The 17,620-nt window shown below is 38.1% G+C and overlaps 1 protein-coding gene across 5 annotated transcripts; it reads left to right on the top strand.

Annotated features, from left to right (window-relative positions):
• The first annotated feature begins 87 nt into the window (after positions 1-87).
• Positions 88-14,883, top strand: LOC111865442 (ras-related protein Rab-34). Of its 5 annotated transcripts, XM_033751820.1 has the most exons (7): positions 289-527; positions 1,509-1,751; positions 4,088-4,189; positions 6,042-6,106; positions 7,291-7,421; positions 8,737-8,941; positions 11,069-14,883. In XM_033751820.1, the coding sequence occupies exons 2-7, from the start codon at positions 1,513-1,515 to the stop codon at positions 11,137-11,139; spliced, it is 813 nt and encodes a 270-aa protein (XP_033607711.1). In that variant the 5' UTR covers positions 289-527; positions 1,509-1,512; the 3' UTR covers positions 11,140-14,883. The 5 variants fall into 5 exon arrangements, with proteins under 5 accessions (XP_023709251.1, XP_033607711.1, XP_023709252.1 ...); XM_023853483.2 differs by lacking the exons at positions 289-527; positions 11,069-14,883 and adding an exon at positions 88-282 and having other exon boundaries at positions 8,737-9,623; XM_023853484.2 differs by lacking the exon at positions 11,069-14,883 and having other exon boundaries at positions 8,737-9,623.
• The last annotated feature ends 2,737 nt before the right edge of the window (positions 14,884-17,620 follow it).

The raw sequence follows: 17,620 nt of genomic DNA, 5'->3' as shown, positions 1-17,620 counted from the left end.
CTTGACATGTGTGTAAAAAAGTACAAACATTGAACGGTATTGTACTACGGTATGTGATCTTTGGTATACCCTAACTCGTACATAATAACTGAAACCTATTCAACGATACTCTCTCCTTCATTCTTCTTATTCTTCATTCCCCGACACTATTTATCACAGATCATACTACAGTATTTATCGTGTACTTTGAAAATGGCTTATCCGACTATTTCTGTGAGTGCAAAAATACAGATCACCATAGATTACACACTTCGGCAGTTGCGTTATAAAAGAAGAATTTACGTGAGTAGTTTTGTGTACTTATGAAAATAAACGAGAAATTTTAGGATTATTTATTCAAACAGAGGTGGTTACGACAAATATGAGATTTAACCCCGTGTAGACCACAGAGCAACACTAACGAATTCGTGAAGAGCATAGGAAAGTAAACTGTGGTCATAGAGCATAGGAGTGATGTTTGTTTGAGTAATAATGAATATCGCCTTGTTTATGTTATCGACGTTTCGTTATGCCTAATGTGACATTAGGTATGTAGTGTGTGAAGAATTATTTATATTGAAACTAAGATTTGATATAACTTTAGGCTGCTCCACAGTTTCCTCTTCGTAAAGCTATGTGGTGGGCCACTATGCTACAAGCTGGAAGGTTGCGGGTTCGATTCCCGATGACGGCATTGGCTTTTTTTCCAGTCGCACTGTGGCCCTGGCGTCGACTCAGTCACTAACAAAAGTGAGTAAAAGGAATCAAACTGGGAGAGTGGGAGACTGCGGCCATCGTGTAAAGCTGACAGGCCCACCGTCAACTGTGAACCGATTGTCTAGAAAATATGGAAACCTTTGACGTCTCACAACCTCATGAGCCTCCACGGCCTGTTACAAGGATACCTTTATTGTTTTCTAATGCTACATGGTATTGCACCATAGTAATTTATATAGATTTCATAATTAAATACCAATTTCATTATTATACATTTATAATATTTCAAATGTTAACATACCAACATGCCGGTCACGGTAGCCGAGCGGTCTAAGGCATGTACTGTCTTCGCTCGCTTGGAAACCGGGATCGTGGGCATAGATGTTTAGTTTACGTGTGTGCGTTTTTCTGTGTTTGTGTACAGGTAGGGGCCTTGCGATGAGCTGATCACCCGCCCAAGGGGTCATACCGAATGTGTAAGGTCTAGAAAAACCGAAGTGAACGGAGAAGTTCATGGAGGTAGGCCTAGGCCCACTGGGGCTGTAGTGCCAAGGGAAGAAAAAAGAAACATACATATTGTATGTGTATATAAGACACACTTAAGCTTGTGCCGTTACTGCTTTTCTATGGGGAATTAAACGATTCTTTGTTAAAACTGAAAATTGAAAGTTTCTATGTTCCTAATTAACAAACAGTTGAAATATACAAACACATTGCTGTATTTCATATAGTAGAAGACCTGTGAGATAACATTTTAAAAATTAAGCTGTGTTTCTAGAATATTATGGTATTGAAATGCTTCTTTCATTTAGATCAATGCTAGAATCTCGCTCTGCAGTCTACAAGATGTTGAAGGACAAAGCTCATAAGGACAGACAAATAAACACATTCCCACGACCCTACCGACATGATGCAACACCATATAAACAGTTGGATTTCAGTAGAATAGTAAAAGAGGCGTGCTCTTCAGATCGTCCTCTCATGGCTGGATTGAAGATATCCAAAGCAATATTCCTGGGTGATGTTGCTGTTGGTAAAACATGTCTAGTCAATAGGTGATTATTAAATTAATTTGAAAAGTATATAACCAAGTAATGACAACATCAGAGTCATACTTAAAACTGTTGACATGTGATATTTTATTAAATGGCTGTTCTTGTATTCTAGCAAGATGGTAGGTGGCTGTTATACTAATAAGGACTGTCGTATTGTGACGTTAAACCAACCGGTATTAGCTAATCTGAGTTTTGCTACTATACAGTTTTGCAGCTTTCACAGCTTAATTTAATTTTCTGATGAAAACGAAGTGTTTTAGGTGGTTGTTTAGTGTTAGTGAAGTGTTACTCCATTTTTAAGAATGAAAGACTGAGGACAGAAGCATCCTATTTAACACAGACAAGTGAGAGACAGAGAATGGCAAGTCTGTGTACAGTGTTACAAAGTTGCAAGAACACACTGCTGGTGTGTGTAATATTGGGTTTAGAACAGTCAAATTCAAGTGTAAGCTCTTGTAACATAGCAGACTTGTAGCTGTCTCTTTCAACATGATAAGCCATTACTGACCTACTCTCTTGTTTCTCCTGATGGTGCTATGATGTAGCTGTCATAGCTTCTGTGTTTTTATAATGTCCATTATATATATACATGAAAACATATGGCATTTGTGTATTAAAAAATAAATTATGGTTGATACTGTAATTCCTTTGTTGCTTTTAAAAACCAAGATGTATTAAAATATATTTTATGCCCAAACTGCAATGAAGGTAGTTTACATTCTATATACACCAGCCATCAACGATTATTATGTTTTATGTAAAGAATAGGAATTTAGAATAATTTTCCACTAAGCTACTACTTTTCACTAGCCATGGATGAATAGGCAAGTATAATTATTCATGGAATGTAACAAGACTTACAAGGTACACAGGATATTAAAATTATGTCATTTACATATATGTATCTACCGTGCCCAGTACACTGGGTGGCCCTCAGTATAATGGCCAGACTTCAGGTCTGCAGGTCATTCAAAGCAAAAACAATAATTTGATTCATCACCGATATCAAGTTAAGACCTAATGTAGTGTAATATGCCATGATCACTATAATGCTTTTATTGTCAGTCTGGTTGTTGTATTTGATTGGTGCTGTTGTCTTTCATTGGTCAGAAGCATTTCTTAAATACCTTTCACATTTAAACACGAAGTACTTGCCATATGCATATTCATTCATTCATCTGTAATCTGTCAAGACGACAGGTCCACAGTCTCTTCCAAAACAGTTCCTCCACTTGATGCGATCTAGAGCTTTCTCCTTCAAATGAAAATATCCTCTTCTGTCCCCAAGGTCATCCAGCATCTTCTTATGTCTTCTTCCTTGTCTTCTGGTCACTTTTAGTGGAAAATGTAGGGCTGCTGTTGCAGATTGTTGGTGCACTTTACAAATTGAAGATTTTTGCATCAAAACATATAACTTGACAAAAATTCACTTATTGAAGCAGATAATACTTTGGTTCTAAACCTTTAATATGGTGATGAAGAAAGTTAAAAGGAAAAGTGGTTTTATATTCACTGCTACACTACGCTATAGCTTAACTTGATAATGGTGATGAAATGAGCAATTGTTTATAGGACAATTTTTGTTTCAGATGACTGTAGAGTATGCTCCCAATGTTTGGCCATTGTGTTGTGGGTTACCCCTATTTGAAAATTCTCAGAAATCTTTTTATGTTGGCTGTTTAATGATGCTGTCAGTATTGACATTGGTTACCATCAATAATAGAATGATTAATGAATGTGGAACAGTTGGAGGAATGAGGATTGGCAGGGAAATCAACATACTTAGAGAAAAGTCCCATTTCATCCACCATAAATCCCACATGATATGACCTGTGATTGAACCCAGGCTGGCTGGAATAGTCTGGGTGCAGAAGCTACCAAAAGTTCATGCTGTCATCATGTCTGTTTTTTTTTAAAGAATATTATCGTTTGCTATCTATGACTATACCATATTTCTTATACTTTACCAAAGAAGGGAGGAATCATCATCATGGGTGCCATACCAAAAAAAGCAAAAAACCCTGACAACAGCTGCAGATATTTTTTAAGGATTTGTCATCCTACAAAATGTCAGAACTGTCTATTAAATGATACTAATGTTGTTTGTATCACAGATGATTGTATGGTTGCCAGGTTGCTCTTGTTTAATATACTGGAAAAATAACTATGGATGTAGGGTGTCCTCCATAACTTCCAATGGCCTTACATTTAGGTTCACATGTAAATTTAGAGATTGAATGAAGATTAATAATGGGGGGCTAGTAAACCCACACAGTCATGGTAATAAGTAAAGTCAGACCATCCATACAAAATAAGAAAATGCTTTCCTATTGCAGATTCTGCCACCAGGTATTTGACAGTAACTACAAAGCAACGATTGGGGTGGATTTTGAAGTGGAGAGGTTTGATGTACTTCAGGTACCTTTTAATTTGCAAATGTGAGTGGCCTGAATATATACATTTGATGAACATAATTCTTGAAATTGTTATATCTGCATTTGTGATGTGGCAGAGAGGATTTTAAAGTATTTTTATAATCACCGAATTTTGAGAAACATTGTACTAGAGCATTAATTGTCTAAACCAACTGTGGAAGGTAAATAAATAAATACATTGTTCTAAAGTGTAAATTTATTTTAACAGCTGAGTAATACATATCTGTAAGCAGCCTCCGTAGTCTAGGGGTAACGTTCCTACCTCGTGACTCAAGGTACGCGGGTTCAAACCCCGCAGAGGTCGTGGAATTTTTAAGGGCGGAAAAATTCAGGGAACAAGTCCTCCGGGAGGGACTTTAAGCCGTGGGTCCCGTGTCATAGCTTTATGGCACATAAAAGAACCTCATGTCCCAAGGGGACCACTGAGCCAAATTCAGGACATTTCCCGCCCAACAGTAGTCTCTAACGCCTCTGGTAGATGGGGGAAGCATCTGGATACCGCTGAGCCAGTAGAGGCCGAACTCGTTGGCTGAGTCGGGACTGATGGCATGCACCAGTACCGGTAGGGAATAGAGACTGGTAGAATATCATAGGGGGACGCACAATGGACCAACAGTTGGTCTAAGTGCATGGGGAAACCCACCCTCTCCAATACAATACAATACACATCTGTAATAAGAGTTTGTGAAATTAGGGGGCTCAGAGAATCTTCATTGTAAGACTAAATCACCCTTTTGATGGAAGAGTTATGAAATATTGCTTATAGAAATCTGAAACTATAAGCCAGTGGATCTTCATTAATTCTTCTGTTGACTGCTGGTAAAGAGAATGCTTCACTTTTGTATTTCAGGAATCTAGTTTAGAAATTGTACCTATGTATTAGTATGATTTCATGTAATGATATTAACACATCAGTGATTATGATCTGATTTCTTCAGATTTCTTTTGTTAGTATGAAAGGATAGTTTATTGACACACTCTGGAAAAAACTTCGTCCACTTTCCTTCAAATACTTCTCCCATAATTGAGAGCCCCCGGACTTCTAAGATAAAAATTACATTATGTAACATTGTAATTGATCTTTATGCCACATTTCTGTTCTTCTCAGTTTCCTCATAAAATGCCAGAAAGATGCCAAATACAAGGCCAGATATTTGAAAATTTCAAAACAAATATATATTGGATACAAATTTTTTAGTTATAACCTATTATGAAACTGAATTTAATATCCTCCTCTTTTTTGTAATTCTTTTCCTTTTGGAGCCATGATTGCTTAGCCAGTATAATTACTAAGGTACAGACTAGATGACCAAGACATTGAGGTTTGATTCTCAGCTGAGGAAAGGGATTTTTCTTAGTGTCCAGACTGGCTTTGGGGCCCACCTAGCCTCCTATCCAATGGATACAGCGAACTTTTTCCCCATAGATAAAGCAGCAAGGGGCATGGAGATAACCATTCACCTCCATCTAATGCCATAGTTAAGAATGGTAGAGCTTAACCTTCACTCATACATTTTTATGGCATAATGCTTAATTAGATAAGCATGGGGAGGTATCTTTAATTTTACCTTATCTTTTCCCCCTAATGTCAACCATCCTGATATGTTCTGCTAATGAGTGCAACAGATATAAGTTTTTGAAAGATGTATTAATTGTACTCCATCCAAAACATTTTTAGAGTGCATTATTGTCAGCATCAACATTATTTACAGATGTAAATATGTCTGTGATTTTGTGAAGATTGGTATAAAATTGTGATGATACCATAAGCATCTCTGAACTATGGCTAAAAATTAGTATTGAAGACTGAACTAAGGAGAGGGAATCAAGGAAATGTTAAACTTTTTAATTACAGATGGGATACTGCAGGACAGGAGAGGTTCAAATGCATTGCTTCATCATATTACCGTGGTGCTCATGGTAGGTGTATATTTGGCAGAAATGCCACATAGCACTTCCTAATTTCATAAATTATCACACTCATTGGACCTGGAAAGTATTTTAAAACTGTTCCAGAATCTCCAGTTAATCAGGAATATGATTCTGTATCATTCATATTTTTAAAATAGCTATATGGTGACTTTGCATAAGAGGAGCATTATGAAATTGTTATAAGTGCTGATGAAAACCCACACAAGCACTCCCTATTTTAAATTTGGCATGAAACAGATTCCAGGACTGCTGTCTTTACTTTGGTTTTATGAATCGTTCACTATAATAGAGTCATAAAACAAATTAATATTTCCAGTAGTATGTTATATTCTCTAACATTTTGAAGATTTTCTTTTAATTAATTTTTTATGGTTTGCTTAATGAGATTATAGTTGGATTAGGAATGGGAAAGGATAGAAAAGAAAGCATGCATGGTCCAATTTGAGGTACTATTCTGGCATTTACCAGGTGGGACTTATGAAAATAACAAAACACTTCAGTCAGGACTGCCAGTGTCTAAGATGAGATTTGAATCCAGGATCTCCCAGATATAAAATATAAGTTACATATAAATGAATTCAAGTATAGAGAGTACTATCTTCTAGGATGTGATGCCACATTTTGGAATAAGTTTTTTTTTTTTATTTAATTTGCTTGGTGGGGGGTGGAGTGCAGCTGGATCCACTCAGCATGGCGGCCACTGACTGGCCTATTGTACCTGCTCCCGGATGATTATGATGATGGAGAATTTGATGGAATGAGGATTGGCAGGGGAAACCGAAGTATTCGGAGAAAACCCACCCCAGCACCACTTTGCCCACCACAAATCCCACTTGACCAGACCCGGGATCGAACCTGGGCTGCAGCGGTGGGAAGCCAGCCACTAACCGCTTGAGCTATGGCACCTCCTCTTGGAATAACTTCCTGCTGTGACAGTCACAGCATATGAATTCAATTGTATTTGTTTCTTTTGACATAAGGATTCCCTGGTAAGTGATGCTGAAATGAAATGAAATGCTTTCATAGCTGCTAATGTTATTCAACATACAATTCAATTCAGGCTTAGTAAATGAGGTACTTGTGCATGATGTGCTAAGAATGGCATATGCCCTTACATATGTATGTTTTGTTCATAAAGATTATGAAGGTAACACCATACTCCTCTGTTGCAGTGATAGTGATTGTGTTTGATCTCACAAGTCTCATGTCGCTCTCACACTGCCAGCAATGGTTAGAAGAAGCTCTTAATGCCAACTCTGGTTCACCACATATCTTTCTTGTTGGAACAAAGAGAGACCTAATGGTATGGAGTCAGATATGATGGCTTCTTTAGTTCTGTTTTAGATCAGAATACAATTCCTTGCCATCCACAGGTGTTACATTTCTGAAAATCACTACAGTGGTAAAACTGCTGTTGGCAAGACCATGGCTTTATGGGAAATAGATGGTTAGGAAAACATGGCTGTTGTGAACACTCAGCAAATTGTAGGTACTTACAATTTTAGTAAGAAAACCTGAAGGATATAAACTGCTAGGGAATCCTAGGCACAGTTAATCTTATATTAATAGAGTGTGAGGATTTGGATTGGATTTGATTGGCTGTTATTGCTCTGTCACCAGTAAATATGGATCTCTTTGTGCAGAAGCCATCAGCTCCTCCCATGTGTTTAAAAATTAAATACTTCAGATACCAAAGCCAGATGTCATGTTTGGCAAAGCTGGATACAAATGGAAAACTATGAGTACTTTGAATCTACGGTTGGCAAAGGATTGCTGTACTAACATGGAAAGTTTGCCTGTTTTATGTCTTTTATATGGATAATATAAATTCCAAAATATAAAATAAGGTTGCTTCTCAAATTCTACATTATGAAACTAAAGTCCTAAAAATTGGCTTCTTAAAGATTTTTATTACTTCTTGAACTTATTAAGGTCACAGTCCCCATAGCTATTTAGCTAAATAGTTCGTTTGGTGATTGTAAATTAAAATACTGAAATTCCTTAAGCCAGGTTTTTAAAAAGAAATGGGGACAGTCCTGTTCAGTTTTATTCACATGACAAAAATAAATGATTCTTAAAATATTATTCACAAACAATTGTTTTTTGCCCTAAAGGCTTGAAAAGTACCACTGATTAATGACTTTGGTATGGAAATGTGTGCAATACTTCATGATTTGAAAGAGAATGTTATCTTTTGTAATTAAGTGTCTTAAACTTCATCCTATTATAGATGTTGTTATTTAAGTTTTCTGAATAAAGATAATTTTCTGTGTCTTTATGTTCATTCTTGTGTTATTTCTCCAGAAACTGAGTTTGAGTGAAAATGACCTAATTATAGTGTAATGTACCAACATTTGTCATATTTATACATTTTATTCTATGCAGATTTAGAATAATATTAAAAATTAGTGCAAGAGATTAGCTTTGGTTAACTCTTTTCCATGCCCATTAAATGTACAATATCAAGATACCATTAGCCAAAATAATATAATTGCCTTCTTTACATTATATTTTACTGTGTTAGGGACTGTAAAGGGATAATTGAAGTTTCAATGTCATAAATCTAGTAGCTGAACTAAGAATTTCACTTATCTTGATGTATATTGATGCTCATTTAGACAAGAACAGCATTCTTGGAAGTGGAGGGCCATGCAGTGCGACTGGCAGAACATATGGGAGCTGAATTCTGGGCAGTGTCATCACGTACTGGTGATGGAGTATCAGAGCTGTTCTGCAGAATGGCTGGCTTAGCGTTTGATAGCTCTGTATGTCGAGAAAAAGAAACAGCTGGTAATACAGTGACTGTAGGCTCCAATCTAGTCAGTAAGTTGAAGCTCACACTTCATTCTGCATATTTGTTGGTTAAGTCAGGGATCCACGTTGTCACCTCATGGACAAAGAGAATACCTTAGATCTGGAAAGTGGTTATGTGTCCCAATATAGTACGGTAATCACAAAGAATTGGGCGTGTGTCTATTACTTTCATAATATTGAAATATCTGTGTATATGTAACACCATTTGGATGAATTTCTTTTATTAATTTTGGTACTAAAATTTATTTGCAAATTATTATTTTGCTTTACATTGGACAGCCTGGACTACTGTTTTACTTGAGTGCACAAATATACATTTTTAGAACTAGTTTTAAAAATGTTGAGCGAAGAAAATATTGTTTTCAAGATAGTAGTTATTAAATGCAATAATATACGAGTAAGTTAGTATGCACAAAAATCAATTTTCTGTGGTATAATGACATACTGATTAATTTATCTATTCAAAGCATCATGGGAACTTTCATGAAGTATGGGTGAACAACAAAGGGACACACATAATAAAGCAAGTACATTAATGCTGGATGTGAAAGAAATATTTTGTATGATATTTCAGATGTGCATATGTATGGTGCAATGAGCACTTATCAAACATTTTTCATTTTAGAAAACAAGGCTAAAGAGAAGAAAATAAATGTATTAGTATATTTAGCAGTAACCAGAAGTCACTGGTTTGTAAACACTTTGTAAAAATTACTGTATGTAGCATATAAAAACATATTAGTGGAAGGTTAGACTTCACTTATATTCAGTCAGCAATTTGAAATTAGCTGCAGTATTATTCAGGCCTAAAAGAAGTTGAATTTGTTACTAAACTTTTATAAAACTTATGCTTTCAGACCCATTTGAGTTAATAAGGTCTAAAAGTTTATGACTATGGTGCATTAGTGCAAATAATATGTTTTTGGACATTATCCATTGTCCTGTCTTTATCTAAAAACATTGTTCAGTTTATTGTTCAAAACAATGTTTCAGAGATTGGTTTCCATCTCTGTCTCTGGGTGAAACCTACTCAGTTGGTCCCAGTCGACAGAGCTAGTCCCTATCTCCAGACACCTATTCCAGCACCAAGATGGTGTATAAAAGCCAAACACAGCACAAACCGTCTATGAGAGCTAAGAAATTATTAAAAACGCTACATGTGTGAGGCCTTGCACCAGAGAACTGTTACAATAGAAATCATCAGTGGAGAGGAGAAATGCTCCTGATAGTACCAATGCAAGAAAAACAAATTTTCCCACTCAGTTTACACTTGACGTAGTTGTAGTTTCTTGACTTCTGTTGCGATAATGGGGCTCCAGATGGGAAAGATGTCCAGACTGGTTTGACTGATCGGATGGTCCAGCAGATGCATGGGCTGATTCACTGTATTTCCTGTATATGGTGATGGGCTCAATCTGCAAGACCTTTGCTTCATTCCAACATATTGTATGGCCTTCCTTGTATGCATGTTGGGCAAACCCTGTGTCAGGTTATATTTGTGCTCCTTAATGTATACTTCTAAAGGTCTGTTTATTTCACTGATGTAACGTCTGCCACAATCACATGGGATGGTGTACATGCACTGCTTTGTCTGCTGGACATCTCTTAACTGGTCCAGTTTACATCAGTGTCCCATGGAGTGTATGTTCCTGAGTTTGAAATGGTTCCCGATGCATTTGAATTTCTCGGAAATACCCTTAGCGTATGGGATGATGACAGTGCCCTGGTGTATTTTGTCTGAAGAAGGACAATTTCTTGTCTGTGGATTCATTACAGAGTCAAGAATTTTTTTGGATATTCACCGAGCATCAGATTCATTGTTCAAATCTTTGTGCTTTAACATATGACCTTTGCTCGGTTGACCAAACTATGAACGACTGTCCTTGTTACTGGTTTGCAGAGATAGGGACTAGCTCCATCGATTGGGCCCAACTTAGTAGGTTTTACCTGAAGGCGGAGACAGAATCTGGTCTTCATAACGTGTTTTTACATAAAGACAAGATGATGGATAAGGTCCAAAAACATAATATTGGTGCCCATTTCAGTTTTTTTTCTTCTTTTTTTAATCAGTAAATATCACTCAGAATGGTATACAGTCTGGGATCTTGTGTTTATTTTGTCAGTGTTTGTTTGTAGCACTGAAGCAGACATCAGGATCAACACCCCTCAAATCTCAACGGAAATGTAGTGGAAGCTGCAGTAATTGAGACACTGCAAAATGCAAGTTTATAGAAGCAACTGAAGAGAGACTGAAAAAATGTGACAGCTAAAGATACATCGAAGGTTTGAAACTCCTAATCCTACACTGGACTTTGATCTGACACTCTAAATATAATTTTTTCCTCCCCTTAAGCATGTTTTATATACTTAATGTTAGAAGAACTATGTGCAACTATTTGTATGGATTAGAAGTTAAAGATTCAGCTTAATTTTCTGTAAGAAGCTAATTCTGTTGTATACCAAAGTAATGGTGTTTGTTATTCATTACAGTGTAGGATTTCATTAAGTTCTTTACTCATTTAATTTATTATACATCACAGTCATCTGAAGATTACCGTGTTGTGGGTTTTGACACTGTAGTTTGGTAGATGGGTCCAGCATTGCACATCCCAGAAGACTGCAAGCTTTGTATGCTCCACCATGAGAACCCTGAAATTGTACAATCACCTCATTCATTATTTATTACTGAACACTGTGATATTTTATTAGCATCCTGTTATATGTCTCAGATGTTTCTGGTTCAAATCTCAGCTCACATGCTGACTATGCTGACTATTTTGGCATATTTTTATAGTTGTTTTGTTTCCTCCAGCCAAATACTGAGTAGGACCATCACATAAGTCACGACTGCTCTTTCGAAGAGTTTTCCATTGCATTCATAATCATTCCTGTCATTCAGATCTATTTAACCTTTGTTGTACCAGCTTTAAATCCCCCTAAGAGTTCACAGCCTGAATTAAATGACAATAATTAAAAATATGCCCCTTTTTCTAAAAATGTAAATTTCTTCAAAATTATTAATGATAAAAGTATCATAAAGCAAGCAAACTGTAGATTGTGCAGGCAAAAATTTAATTTCCACACTTTTTTATGTGTCAGAGACTTGTATGTAAACCTGCTTTAAGATAAGAAATTGAAGTAGCAGGTGTCTATCTTATCTACATCAGTGCCATATGACTGCTATGGTTGTCTCATGGCAAGGTAGTATCCATATTGTTTTGTGCTTTAGTGCAATAATCACTCAAGTATGTGATAGCCTGCAGGCCACCAATCACATTTTTCGCATCGGGTAGGGTGTATGCATATCTTTGTTGTGAATGAATCAGACACAGTTGTGCCATTACATTCCTCTGGGTGGCCAATAGTTGTTGTTAATCACTCACAGGAAGTTTATTTTCTTCAGCACTGCAGCCCCAATTTGGGACTCAGACTAAGTCCATCAAACTCTCTGTTCATGACAGCATTACCACTATAAAAGTAGGTATTTGCCATTCTGTGGCTTGGTTAACCACACACTCTACTGTAGTCCTCAGCAGTTGTAGGTTTCAAAGTATTACCATGCTCATCATAGAAAGTTTCTTCTTATGATGGATGTTTGCACACTTATATTTATGATTTATATAGTGACATTTTTGCTGAAACAGAATGTAAGGCATTGAATAGTAGAATGATTAGTGAATAATTACAGGAAAGTATGTGGAAAAAATCGGTCATGGTCTAATTTTAGATAATATCCCAGCGTGTACCTGTAAGGACTAAGGAAAACTAAAAGCAACTGCAGTCAGGATGGTCAGAGCCCCATCAAGATTTTGGTCATTCACCCCCAAAATACAAGTCAGAAATGCTATGGCCTGGTCCAGCTTGCTGTGTAGGATGCATCTGCAATTTTATCCTTTTGTTAAATGTCTGTCCAGTTTATACTGGAAGGGCTTGAGTAGCTCAGAATAGAAGTGCTGAATGGTAGGGTGGTTAGTGAACAATTTTTGGAAAGGATGTGGAAGTGGATCCACGGAATGCAGTGCAATGTAATGTAATGTAACAGTCATGGTCCAATTTGAAATACTTTCCTGACATTTTTCTGGAGAGACTGAGGAGGATTACAAACCTCACTTTCGGGATATTCGGTGTCTCATTGAGATTTGAATCAAGCACTTCTCAAGTTCAAGTTTGGAAACTTTATGGCTTGACCCAACATTCTTTGTAGGGTGCATACTAGTCAGAATATAAATGTCATTTTTTCCCCTTTGCTTATATATAAAACCTGCAACTTTCTGAATTTTATTCACTTCTACAATGAAGAAGGGGGAATTATATTTCTTCAGAGCCTGCCTAACAGACTACACAGTTACCTGGCCCCTGCCAACCATGATAAGTATGTTAGTGAAATTGTTCTAGAGTACTCCTTCAGAGATTCTTGTGAATCATGTTCCATTGCTGTGATTGGGGCCAAAAACAAACACATATCAAATACTGTAATATCAGTAGGTAAGGTCTAAGGTGTCCAAATATTAGTGATAGTACCTGATTGTCTCACCCTGTTATAGTTGCAGAACTGCTGTGAAAACAGCAAGAAAATGTTTAGTGGACTTGAGTTCACAAGCCAGATGATCTGCCAGAAAATAAGTGGACAGCCCTCATATAGTTTTTATTTGGCCTCTCCCACTTTGTCCAAAAAGTTCTAGCACAGAATACAAGTAAAGCACAAAAATTTTGGTATGAAGTCTGCATTACATAACGAAGCAACCACAGATCATTAATTAAGGCCCGAATGAACTGTGGGCATAATGAAAATCATATTTTATTTTTATACTTCATAAACCCAAATACATCTTAGATACAGAGTAGCATGTCAGTTTCATTTTCTCATTCATATCTAATTATATTGCAGCTGTCTTTTCAATCAATTCTTTATGTTATACTGCTTGCAAGCACCTTGAAAATTTTTTATCTTTCAGTGATAGCGATGTGATGATGAAATGTGAGCTATGTGCCAGCCAGGTTCAAGATAAGAACTAGCAGGTCAGAAAATGTGTTGTGACACAAACACAAATAAGGACTGCAGTGGCTGAATAGTTTTATCATGCCATTGCAGGTTACATTGGACACCAGGAAGATACATTTAGAATACCACAGTGGGTTACTTTGTGATGATAAAGGTTAGGCGTTATCATTTACAGTCATTAAATAGAATGAGGAACATCAAACACTTCCTGTATCCAAAAACAGATGCTCTCTAAGTATTTTGCATACCTGTGTTTTGTAGTGCATAGCAATATAGTAATATGTAGTACATAGTGATATTTTAGTTTATAATGCAACTGAAGGGAAGAAAATTCTATTATGTATGGAGGTTACCAGTTTTTCTTCATTATATATGCCATGATACTTATGAACAAGAGCAGGAACCTACTTCATAAACTTGTTGTGAATAATTGAATTAAGAACAATCTAATGAACATGGATCAACCATGCACATTCACGGACACCAAAGAATTTATTAATGGTAAAAATGTTTCCCCTGTCTCATACTAATAGTAATAGCAATACAGGTATTTGACTTAGCAAAATTATAAAATATAACTTTTGTTTTGAACTTTCCGACCAAATTAAACAAATCTGGATTTTTTCAGGCGCTTTTATTCTTCCTGTCCCACAGATATATAAATACATACAAAGTGTGTTGTATATCAGATTTTAGGAATACACAATATTAGTACTTTCTTTGAAACCTTTATCATCTGGGAATAGAGGATTTTATATCTCAGAGCACTATGAGGCTTGTGGCTAGATTTTGACTGTGTGGGGTGGGAGGAGGACAGTATTAGTATTGAAAAAATTCAACAGTTGTCCAGATGAACCAAATGCATGCTTTGTTAAGGGTCATTCCATGTGAAGTCATCCCAAGAGGTCGTTCACCATTTTTAAAAAAAATCATATTTTGTACACTTATTTCTAAATATTTTCACACTTCAAAAATATTTTTAAAAAAATTGTAATCCCCTCGGTTCTCCTGGTACAGCCGTTTTTATAATGTGAAAAAACACGTTTTCGGCTCAAATGGAGGTTTGCGTTATCTTCTGTATCTCGATAGCTACTGAAGCTAGAGAGACTAATGAAAAATCAGTTTGTTCCTCATGATATGGACAAAAAATCATATCATTACAAGTTTTTACTCAACTCACTTCCTTTAGGTGTAAGTAAGCTTGAAACTTAAGTATCGATTTTGGGAAGAACGCTATTTTTGACGTTCAGAAACCAGTGGGAGGGGAAAAGTATCAGATCTGTGGTTTCTACCCTTTGTTGTTACCTACATGGGGAATATAATCACGTAGGTTGAACCCCATACCTATTTTCCAAAAATTTCCAGGAGCTTCCAAACTTTGCTCTGGGCCCAAAATGGGCCATTTTTAACATCTCATATCTACGGTGTGGAGGCTCCGAAAAATTTTAAACTCATAGCAAATAATGCTCTATTCCAGAGTAACTTGGAATTAAAATTACAACTTTGATATTCAACTAATAGCGAAGTTCTTATAATGCGAAAAAACGCGTTTTTGGCTGAAATGGAGGTTTGCATTATCTCCAATAAGAAACCAATTTGTTCCTCAAGATATGGACTATAAATCATGTCATTACAAGGTTTCCCTCAACTCACTTCTTCTAGGTCTAATTAAGCTCAAAACTTACCTATCGATTTTGGGAAAAACGCTGTTTTTCACCTTCAAAAACCAATGGGAGGAGGAAAGTATAAGATTTGTGGTTTCTCCCTTTGTTGTTATCTACATGTGGAATATACTCACGTAGGTTGAACGCCGTACCTACTTTCCAGACTATTCCAGGAGTTTTCAAACTTTGCTTTGGGCCCAAAATCGGCCATTTTTACCATCTCATATATATTGTAGCGTGTTTTGAGTACGGAACTTGTCGGTCACGTGTGTAAGTTCTAATCCCACTTCTGACACCAATGTAGCGTGTGTGGTTGTCTGTCACGCTACAAATAAGTTCACGCCATGGTTTGATATAGCGAGTTTATTCTGGTCGCTCGCACTTTACACACACTTTACAGGCGTTTACACTTGCAGTGCTACAATCACTGCTCACAATATTCCGGCGAGACTGACTCCTTAGACGGATATTCCAAACTGACTTCTTAGATGGGCGATCCGAAGCTTTCTTCTTCGAAGACTATTCCGCGACTTTCTTCTTCGAAGACTATTCCGGGACTCTGTTTCTCGCAGAAGCTGGGCTTTTATAACCTTGGCAGCTGCTAGGTAACGAACCCTCTGTTATAGCGGTGGAGACGTTGCATTGTTGGTTCCGCGTTCCCTACGCAATGACCCCTTGTTATTGCGTTGTCTCTGTGGGAACGCTACGCGTATTTGTCGTAGCCGTGGAGATTCGATGTTCTCGGTACAACGGCTCACTGTTGGGATTACAGTGACGCTATTGTTACTTCCTATGTAACGGTCCATTCTAGCGTTTCCATAGAAGTTACTCCTCTGGTTTGCCGACACGTTACACTGCTCCCTTCTAAAGGTTGTTCGTCCCCGAACAGCCTAAAGGTTCTCCCTCGGTTTCGATTCGCGGTGTTCTGTTGGCAACGTCTGCATTCGGCCTTGGTGTCCTTCGCGAGTCTTGTTGCGCTGTTCATCTTACCACATCCACCCCTCTCTTCAGTTGTGCTCGTCCCGAGCACTCTCGTGGTCCACAATTTGTCGGTCGCCTTGTTTAACATTCACTTGTTTTCCATTCATTCTCGTTGGGGAGGCCGGTACTTCCAAGTTACCGGTTCCTCCCATAAGGGCCGTTTCCCTTTTTCCTTTTCGGCGGGGGTCGACCCCTCCACAGTGTCCAGTGTCTAGTTTTCGGTAACTCGCTGGAAAGTCCCACTGCTAACTTCACAAATTTTGACCCGATGGCCTTCCTGAGTGTCCGGCTGGCTGTTCTCTCGCTTTTTGGATGCAGCCGCTGTTTTGTGCATGCGTCTTTTACTCTCGTGTTGCCCTCTGGATCCTCCTTGAGCCTTCGCCATTTGGGGGCTCCCCTTGTGACGTTGTTCTAAGTTGGGTTGGTCCCCATGATGTGTCCCCTACGTCGTGCTACTTTAGTACGGAGGGACGTCCTCTTGTCCATTGGCGTTCTCTGTGCCGCTTTCTCTCGGCGTCTTTTCCCTCGGGCGACGGCCAATTCTTTACGCTGGCATCCGAAGGTTCCCTGGGGGGTTTCCTTCTTGAAGTCTTTTCTCCAACGTCGTGCCACTGTCGCGCGACGGGATATCTTCCAGGTTACTTGCTCCACAGCGTCTGCGTTTCAGCCAATATGCCTGTGTCCTGAACAGCGTGTAGTCACTATTCCGGTGGCGGCCACATCTTTCCGCTGGCATCCGAAGGTTCCCTTGGGAGCTTCCCTCTTGAAATCTTTTCTCCAACGTCGTGCCACTGTCGCGCGACGGGGTGTCCTTCTGTTTCCGGCCAATTCTTTCGGGGGCCCACGATTTTTCCCTGCCGAATCCTTCGGTTTCTGGCGGCGGCGCTCCTCGGCCAGTTTCTGGTCCCTACGCCGTTTCTTCGGTTCTCCGACCGGTATTCTCGGGGCGTCTTCTACGGGGACTTCTCGATGCTCCAGTACAGACTGCATCGCTTCTGGGTGGGGCTCAATCTTCTCGTGGGTGGTTCTCTTCTCTTCCCC

Source organism: Cryptotermes secundus, unplaced genomic scaffold, assembly GCF_002891405.2.
Source record: "Cryptotermes secundus unplaced genomic scaffold, Csec_1.0 scaffold343, whole genome shotgun sequence".
NCBI lineage: Eukaryota > Metazoa > Arthropoda > Insecta > Blattodea > Kalotermitidae > Cryptotermes > Cryptotermes secundus.
Note: the sequence above shows the minus strand (reverse complement) of the source record. Positions and strands in the feature narration are given on the sequence as shown.